We start from the raw sequence: 9,135 nt of genomic DNA, 5'->3' as shown, positions 1-9,135 counted from the left end.
ACTGAAATGGAAACATTTGGTTCTAATGTTGACCTTTAAACTTTTTATTTTTTAGATTAAGAAACCTGTAATTAATTTGGTTGTGAAAAAAAGTCATTTTGAAATTTAAAAAAAAAGTCAAAACCTTCCATCCTGCCAGTGTCTAAATGGGATGTTTCAACCTTATCAAAATGCTTCCATTTGCTTTTGATGTTTGGATGGAATTGCATCAAACCATACATTTGTTAAACCATTTACATTTCGATGAACATAACTGTTCCCATTGTTTTGATGATAATTGTCTGACCAGCTCTAGCCTTCAGTCTTTTCTGCATAGCCCCAATGGAAGCTAAGATTGAATTAAATAGATCTGCAAGCCAGAGTCTCAGCTGATGAAAACTGTTGTAAATTCACTGACATCACTCAAGCTACTTTGGTTCACACCAGAATGCAAGGTTTTTATCACATGACTAGAAAACCAAGATCCTGAACTGAGTCCCTGAAGTGGAATGAATCAATGAATGAAGAAGCCAGAACATGATGTTCCCTTAGAAAAATATGTCAATATTGTACTTTACATGAATATAACAGACTCTGAAAAACAATTTGTACATATAAGTTATACAAGCATTTATCAGACTGCACGTATTTATGTACATTTCTATTACAATCGTCTATTTCCTGTAGTTAGAAATTAAGTACACCTGCTAGAGCCCAACTGGAAAGTACAATATGCATAAAAAATGTTCAGAAATATAAAATTCAGAGTTAAGCTGCCTTGTTTTTTCTTTGACTATTAAATCCTCCATCACCCATAATAGCTCACTAGCAAAAGTAGAAACAACAATACACAAAACACCTTTGTCTGAAAAAAATACCTTCTTTTGTACAGCCAGTAAAGCAGATATGTTCAGTGGTCTCCACCCTAGGTTTTTCACTGAGTGAATGGACAGGACTGTATTTTTTCCCCAGATATATCACTGGATCAAATAAACTCTGAATTCCACTCTCAGTGAACTCTTTCTTAAAAGATCACTTGTCAGGAATGTGGGAATGTAGAAGTTAGCACAGTTAGGTATGAACAATAGCCCTCCATGTCAATCTTACAGGTGAATAGAAAAGCTTTGGGGCTTAATCCTACTCACCGTGTTTAAAACCTCTCATATCAGTGAGCATGAAATTCATATCTGTGCAGAGGGCCACCACAAAGTCAGTGCACTACTTAAGTACCATTCAAATATTCTAGGGTCTCGTTCAAAGCCCATTTAAATCAGAGTCTCTTCATTGATTTCAATAGCTGTGGATCACACCTTCCCACATTCCCAGTGCTTAAGTGTTGTATATGTAACCGGAGGCAACCAGAAAGGTGACTGACATCTGCTTTACAACCTTAGCTTAGGGACAGCTAGCTTTTAGATCATACAGTAGAGTCACATACATGGCTGTAGCTCCTAAGGTCCCATGTTCAATCCCATCTGCCAATGACCTGGGTCCATCAGCTTTACACACACAGACCTCATGTGAGCTTAATAAATGAATTTCGCCCTCACAGAATATGAACTTGACCCTGCAGTTCTTTCTCTTCAGAATTCTTCCTGCAGGATTATTCCCTCTACTTGTAGACACGAGAGCTATGAATGCATTGACATTTTAAAGCAAAGTGCTGAATTCGAAACTTTTTTCCTCCTTTTACTTATCTGACAAGTTAGGACTACTTACGCTTTAGGCACTCAGTGCAGTGCTAAGAGTAGAGTACAATTATGGTTATGCCTTAACCAAGTCTTGTAAGGGGAACCAAATCTCGGAAGGAATCTCAGCAAATTCATAAAGAAGAAAGGGAGTTTAAAATATATGACTCTGCGAAAGACACTGGTTAGTTGGATTGTAACATCAGAGATAGCATTTCCTCCTCCTCTTCTTCCTTCTCCTTTCCATCCCTAATGCCCTGGTTCTCCCTTGTCTCTCTCCTTATTTCTCCTTGAATCCCACAGATGGAATGTGACGCAAGTCAACTTTCAAACAACTCATGGCTGAAGACAGGAGTAGGAGGGGCCGTGGAATCAGAAGTGCATCATGTGACTGTCTCCCATCTGTCCTCCATTCCATGTGTCATGCCTGGTAGAACTGTGCTGTCAGATATATGTGGATCACACATTAGGTAGAAGTGGATGCAAACATACATGGATGGCTTCTTTCTGGCCTCTTTTTAAAGGTAACAAATCACTAATTAACTTAATTAAAAAGTCAGGACCTCATTGTACACCTACTGATTGTTGGCTTTAAAATTACCCAACATGAAAGCTAGAGGAGAAATAGTGGTACTTTCACTATTCAAAGATAGTTGGGAACTTTATATACAAGATAAATTCTATAGGCAAAGAATCCTAGGACTTGCAAGCACCTAATCAATAGGATTTTTGGATCTCTTGCAATTCTGGGGGTGGTGATGGTGGTGGAGGAGATTTCTTGTTAAATTTTCACAGAATCAGACAGTTAAAAAGAAAAAAACTTTCAGGGTTTTAAAACATTCTATTGTTTTTACTTCAACTAAGCATTTTTAAAAGATTTTAAATAAAACAAAAGGAAATTTCCACGCACAGTCTTTTTTAATCTAAAAATGGAAATGTTTCATTTAGAAAATGTCAAAATGAAACATGGATTTTAACATATTGTAAGGGTTTTTTTTTTAAACTGAAATAATTCAGAGAAAATGACACAAATTCATGGAGTCATTGAATCTGCATTTTTTGCCAAATATAAAATAGAAGTTTGGTATAAGAGTTTGTCAGGTTTTTTTTGCCAATTTCTACTCAGGGCTGCCGGGCATTGGTCCTATCCATTTGCAAGGACTTTTACATTCACCTTTGAAAAGAAACTGTATCTATTTTACTCAGACCAGTGGTGTATAATTGTCATATGACACTGACAATAGTGGAGCCTTACAGCCATAAACAAGTTAATCCTTGGCTGTAAGGCTTATTTAATTATCATAAAAAGACCTTTAGTATTCAATAATTACATACAATATTGACTATTTATTCTGCTGTGAGGCTGGTGAAAACTAGTTCCGTCTCTCTTTCAGGCTATGTCTACACTAGTTCTTTTCCAATGGGACTTCCGAAAGAGCGTGTCTGCTCTTCCACAAAAAATGTCGGAAGAGCAGATGCATTCCCTGGACATGGCGGAGTATCCCGGAAAAACTCTGTAGTCTAGACATAGCCTCAATGGCCTTCTTTACTGTCAGCACACAACTACATTAAACAGGCAAATGCTCATCTGCAGGAGGCTCAGAGCGTCAACAGCAATTAACAAAAATTTTCATTTCCCAATACATTTCACAGTTTATTCGGAGTGCAAAATTGTTCCTTACTTGTCAGATTGCTGGGTGGAGTATTATGGCTACAGTCTTCCTATTAATGAATCAAAGAACTAGCACAGCTTGAACAAAAAATATGTTCGAGATCTCTCCAGGACGTTCATAAGGCTCCCAAAAAAGTGTTTTGTTTCTATACTGATGTTTATGCCTACTAATATTAAATGTTTTTAATACAATAAATAGTTTACCTTCATTTCTGTTATGAACCTGGTGTCAGGAGGGTAATACTGTATGATATCCTCTTGTGCTAAGGATCTGAATACCTTGGAATGATGGCTTTCTCCCCTCCCCACCTCTCCCTGCCCATGTGCAAATATTTCCAGAAAAGCAGCAGAGCTGATTAAAATGAAAACAACAACCAATTCCAAGCCTCTTACACCTAATGAAAGATGATCGTTTAAAGTCTAGGGTGAAAGAAAGGCATGTAAAGCAACAAATCCTGAACAATTCCAATCTGTCATGTAGTTTGTTCAGTCTGGAAACTGAATACCCCTCTCAATGAACCAATCCATTCTATATCTGCCACGGGATACCTTACATTGTAATGACTGTTGAATCCATGGGTCATATGGCCAGTAGCAGGAACTGTGGTAAATCCAAATGTCTCACTAGTTCCATTCTCAGTTATGTTTCTAAAAGCAGCATGCTGTAGTACTATCAAATGCTATAGCCACCTCTGTCAGGCAGACTCTCGCTGGGCCATCACTGGCTGAAGCTGATGCTTCTGCCGTTTGCATACGATGTGTCCTGTCATCTGGGTTAGCATTCTCTCACAGTAGCACTTCTTCCCTTCACCCCACCCTCTCATGAACAGAGTGCGAAATGACCTGTTTGTCTCGTTTTCCTCTGAGCTAGGCAGACGTCTCTCCAGATTTTAATGCCACAAGTTCGGAGTCATCTATGTATTTCCCATTTAGCTGTTCGTTGGCGGAATCGTGATGATACAGATAAACTGGGACCTCAGTGATAGATGTTGCTGTATAGGAGGTAGATCGCGTAGAGCAGTGCTCTCGTCGTCTTTGCCCCCACTGGGTCTTATACTGCATCCACTGTCTTTTTAGAGCACCCTGGACCTGCAAAGGGAAACCAAGCAATTGTTTTACTGCTGTTATTAGTCAATGGTGTTAGCTGGGATTTGACTGGCATAAGGCACAAGCTGGCCTCCTTCCCTGGAAATTCTGTGTTGCAATATTAACACAGTGCCATGGCTTTTAACCGCATGTTTATTTTCACTGGATGTTTATTTTAAACTCTTCGTCTCAGCCACGCTTTGAAGTTAGAACCGGTTGAAAAATATTCAAGAAGAGTTTTATTCAGGGTGAAATGTTCTCAGTGCGGAGAGCCAGCATACAACACTTAAGTACCATTTCATCAGTAAAATGTAAGTGGTGTACACTGAGAACATTTCACCCTGGCTAAACCAGCCATGAATGGTGAAACTGAAGTAATGCACAGGCCATGGTGCTGGCCCTCTGCTCGGCAGTGATTTTCATCCTTCATACATACACCATCATGGTAGGAGGGAAGAGGAAACAGACATCTGAAGTAAAACCTATTTCAGATCTGGAGACTCAGTTGTGACTCAGGCTACATAGTCATGCAGTGGAATATGCACTAGAATATGAATCCTCCTTAACATCCTTACTGGCAATTTTCAGGCCTTGGGTGCAGGCGTGTAGGAGTGAATGAAGGACTTGCCTGTTTGCTCTTTTCCCAAAGCTGGTATGTGGAAAATAAGATGAGAACAGACAAAGCCAGAAGGTTGGGGTGGCTAGTAATTAACTGCAACAATGAGTTTTAAATAACGACCTGGAGAGCAAGGAGAAACTGAGACATACAGATGTGTCCCTGAGTCACAGTACTCTGGGATGGTACAGCTTACATAACTCCCTTTCTTCAGGATGTGTCTAAAGACACAGGCTAGCCCCAAGCAGGACTGTACACTTGACTTAGGTAGCAACATTTAAGTATTGTTGATATCTCTGGCAATGCCCGAATTCTAATGCATTTTATTAATCCATAGACCGTAAAGTCTCATCCACACACAAACAGCAGCTGCAGCCTCTGGTCCATTCTGGCGAGATGGAGGGAAGCTACTTCCATGTCACATATGGGTGAGGCTTCATTAGGCATTGCTAAAACTCAGAGATGCTTTTGGAGCGCACAGTGGATTATGTCACTATGCTAGAAAAGGATACCTCAGTTGCTTGCAACTTTTGTCTTTTTAAGCTTAGGGCCATGCTGACTGATCCTAAAAATCAGTTCTTGTGCAAGTAGTTGCACTGACTTCAACAGGACTGGGCCCAATGAGTAAGCAAGGATTTGCAGGTGTAGGTCCTTAACACTTAACAAAAATGATAACCACATGTAATGGGGTGGTTGTCCTGCACTGGTATCTAAGGAGTTAAAAAAGCACTGGCAGAGGGCTGGGGCTGGAAGCTGGGCCCTATAAGAAAGACTCCAGGACAGGAGGAGCTCACTCTCACACCAACTCTGGGTACCTTGGACAGAGACATGCCAGGGAAAGGCAGGGTGAACCAGGGGAACTTGGACCTGAACAAACCCCAGTCTCAGGCCCAGCCACTAGGGCTCAGGGAGCTACTAGGTCTGAAGGGAGGCAACCGAGGCAGAAATAGGCAGCAGGACCAAACCCCCATACCAATGACAAAATGGCCAATTCAGACTGCGGTTTGCTCCTGAGGGAAGGGGCCAGAAGACAAATGGCAGTGGCTCACTGAGGCAAATGGTGGCTCATAGGTGATTGGGATGCTTGGGAAGGAAGGACCCCAGAGTTTGGGCATGGCCTCAGGACAGTATTCAGGAGAAGGGGCAGCACAGCATGGGATGGATGTGGGGCCTGATGTGATCTGGGGGAGAACTAGGAAAAGGCGAATAACAGCTGGTGAGACACCGTCCAGGAGAGGGTGCTCTGGGGCTGAAGAAGAGCTAGTTCCTGGACTGACCAGTAGGCATCTCCTTTTTTGCTGTAGTCGAATTCAAGACAATGAGGTTACCATTATTTTCAGCCAGACAATTATTGCTTTTATATTCTTGCCCATAACTCAAGAACGGCTGAAAGCCTTTTGGCTAGCAGCCAAGCACAGAAAAAGCACTGGGTTGTACGGGAAACCACTGTGCGTCCTGACTTGTAAGGGGCATGACCAATGTTTATTATGGTAATGCTGAGGAGAACGAGCGGCATTAATGAGATTTTCATGTCCTGCCACTGCAGAAATGTGATTAGTGACAAGGAGCTCTGGCAGGATTGAATATGACAAGGCATTACTAATCCAGGCGCAAAGCTTTTGTAACAGAATGGTTGGTTTTAATACTCCAGGTAAGTCCTGTGTGGATTGTAGTTACTTAACGAGCAGCTTTCACCCTTATTGTAGTTCATAACGGGTGTAAATGCAGTGGCTCGCATCAGTGAATTCCACAGGAAGGGCCCGGGTAAGTAATCTTTGCCAGGATTCATCCAGAAAATTTCTCCACATCAATCTGTGGGAGAGGAGGAGATAGAGTTCCCCCCCTCCCACCCACTGAAAAGTGCCTGGAGGACAGTCACTGAACACTATGAGATCAGAAGAGGGCCATGGCAACCTGTACAGAAACCTTGTTTCTCCGCACTGGCTCTAGCCACCAGCAGCCCCCTTTCCCCCTTACCTACCTTGGAACACAACTCCCTTGGGGCTGCCCTTTGAGCAGGGACTTCCCCTGGCCATTGCTGCCCTGGATGCTACTGGAGTGTGAGTTGGTGCTCTGCAGAAAAGAGGATTTGGAGTTTACCCTTTCTGAGTAAGATCCTTGCACTTGGAAGGAGGAGGAAGGGATGTATCCTCTAGTCTTGCTCCTGGCCCACCTATGTCTTCCCCCAACATTCTCTGGGAGGATCCCAGGACCAGTAGAAGGGTCCCTGTGGGTCCAGGGTGAGAGGGAAGGCTGCTGCAGAGAGTGAGTGAGCCCCTCATGTACCCTGAAGCTGCTCTTACTTGTGCTGTGGCATGAGGTTGCACCAAGACAAGCGCAGGCTAGGGACAAACATGGTTTAAAGAAGAGAACCCTTATCGTAGTATGAAGAGCTGCACCATCTACTGTGAGTAGCAGCTTGCTTTGGTATCACTGGGGATAAAGCTTTGGTTGTGGGCAGCTTGGAAGACTGCAGGCATTTCTCTCCCTGTTCAACCCGAGGTTAAAAGTGCCATGAACTAAAATGAATACGTTCCAGGTAGTAGCAAATGCATGAGTTTAAAGTACATGTGTTTAATTCTTCACTGAACCTTTGGTTTATGAGATTCTGCAGAGTTTACTAATTGAATTAAATTGTATTTCTGTGCTAACTCCAAGGAATAGGGAACTGATCTCAAATGATCATATCTCCTGCGAAATAAAACTAGTCTTATGCAGATTTGAAATGTGTGAGCCACAGGACTATGCTTTTGAAAATCAGGGTGCCTATTCCGAACTACCGGTACACCTCGTTTCACGAGGAGTAACGGTAGTTCAGAATAGGAACCTAGTCCGAACTACCTAGTTCGAGCCCCGTGTAGCCGCGCTACACGGGGTTCGAAGCAGCGGGGATTTAAAAATGGCGGCTCCCCGCTTATGCTAATGAAGCCCGGGAAATTCAAATCCCGGGCTTCATTAGCAAGTGCGGTATGCCTACATTACCCCGCTAGTTCGAACTAGCGGGGTAGTGTAGACATACCCTTAGAGTTCTTTGAAGGGGTCAACAAACATGTGGACAAGGGGGATCCAGTAGATATAGTGTACTTAGATTTCCAGAAAGCCTTTGACAAGGTCCCTCACCAACGTAGAAAGCTTATGCCATCTGTAGAGTGTTGTTGATGGCAAGCAGTACTGCAGTGCAGCTTGATATCGTCACTTTCCAAGAATAAGATTCTGCAGTGATGGATGGGGTCAGCTTAGGGAACTGCTGAGAAAAATCATCCCCAGAATTTACACATTCACTTTCTTGTCCTGTTAGGTAGGACATCAATACTATTTGATGGCTCCTCATTCAGTGCCTTGGTGGACAATGCTGTAGGTTGGGCTTTTATGGAACTAAAAGAAATAATTTGCAGGGAAGAAATAGGTGTGTGGCTTGCTGCAAACTGCGATGTGAAACACTGTGTAAGATGACTCAGTTTTGAGAGCATTGGTTCCAGATAAACTTCTTCCAGTTCTGCCTTAAAGTGAAATGACCCAGTAGTACTATGTCCCTTCCTCTGTCATAGTATGTTTGCCTATGAACTATCACTCCATGCTCTAGTGACATGGCAGTAGCTTGATACACAACGGTCTCTCGCCAAGATGGAAGAGCTGACTGTAGCTTTAATTTATGTCTTGCATTCGATCCAAGCAGCAGCATGAGCCCCAGGAGAAATTCTGGTTGACTCAGCCAGAAGTCTTCAGAACTCCGGAAGGAAACATGCTGGAGTGACAACTGTGCCAACCCCTGGGAGAGGATAGCAGATGCTTCTTGCAATTCCAAGCCAACTCCAGGGACCAATGCAGGGGGATCTCAGGCTGTCTCTTCTAACTCCTTTTGTTGAATGCCTACCATTGCTCACAATGGAAAGCATCTCTGCTCTTTACCAAGAGTATGGTCCTTAAACCCCTCTCGTCCCTTGTGCACCTGGAACTGGGAAGAAAGGGAGCGAAAACAAAAAGGAGGCAAGGTGTAGACAACACCTTGTCCAGAGGAGAAAAGATGTCCCCTAACTGAATTTACATAGAACACTGTGGGCCCAACACAGCGGTCTGTACTCAGGCAAAACTCC

At 42.8% G+C, this 9,135-nt stretch overlaps 1 protein-coding gene across 2 annotated transcripts in view; it reads right to left on the bottom strand.

Annotated features, from left to right (window-relative positions):
* Positions 1-357: 357 nt before the first annotated feature.
* Positions 358-9,135, bottom strand: part of CALCR (calcitonin receptor) — a 261,965-nt gene continuing 253,187 nt past the window's right edge. For both annotated transcript variants that reach the window (XM_089776702.1, XM_075922361.2), the window contains one exon: positions 358-4,428. In XM_089776702.1, coding sequence (XP_089632828.1) covers positions 4,207-4,428 — 222 coding nt within the window. In that variant the 3' untranslated portion in view covers positions 358-4,206. The remainder of the gene's footprint in view (positions 4,429-9,135) is intronic.

Source organism: Pelodiscus sinensis, chromosome 2 (assembly GCF_052426305.1).
Source record: "Pelodiscus sinensis isolate ZL-2025 chromosome 2, ASM5242630v1, whole genome shotgun sequence".
NCBI lineage: Eukaryota > Metazoa > Chordata > Testudines > Trionychidae > Pelodiscus > Pelodiscus sinensis.
Note: the sequence above shows the minus strand (reverse complement) of the source record. Positions and strands in the feature narration are given on the sequence as shown.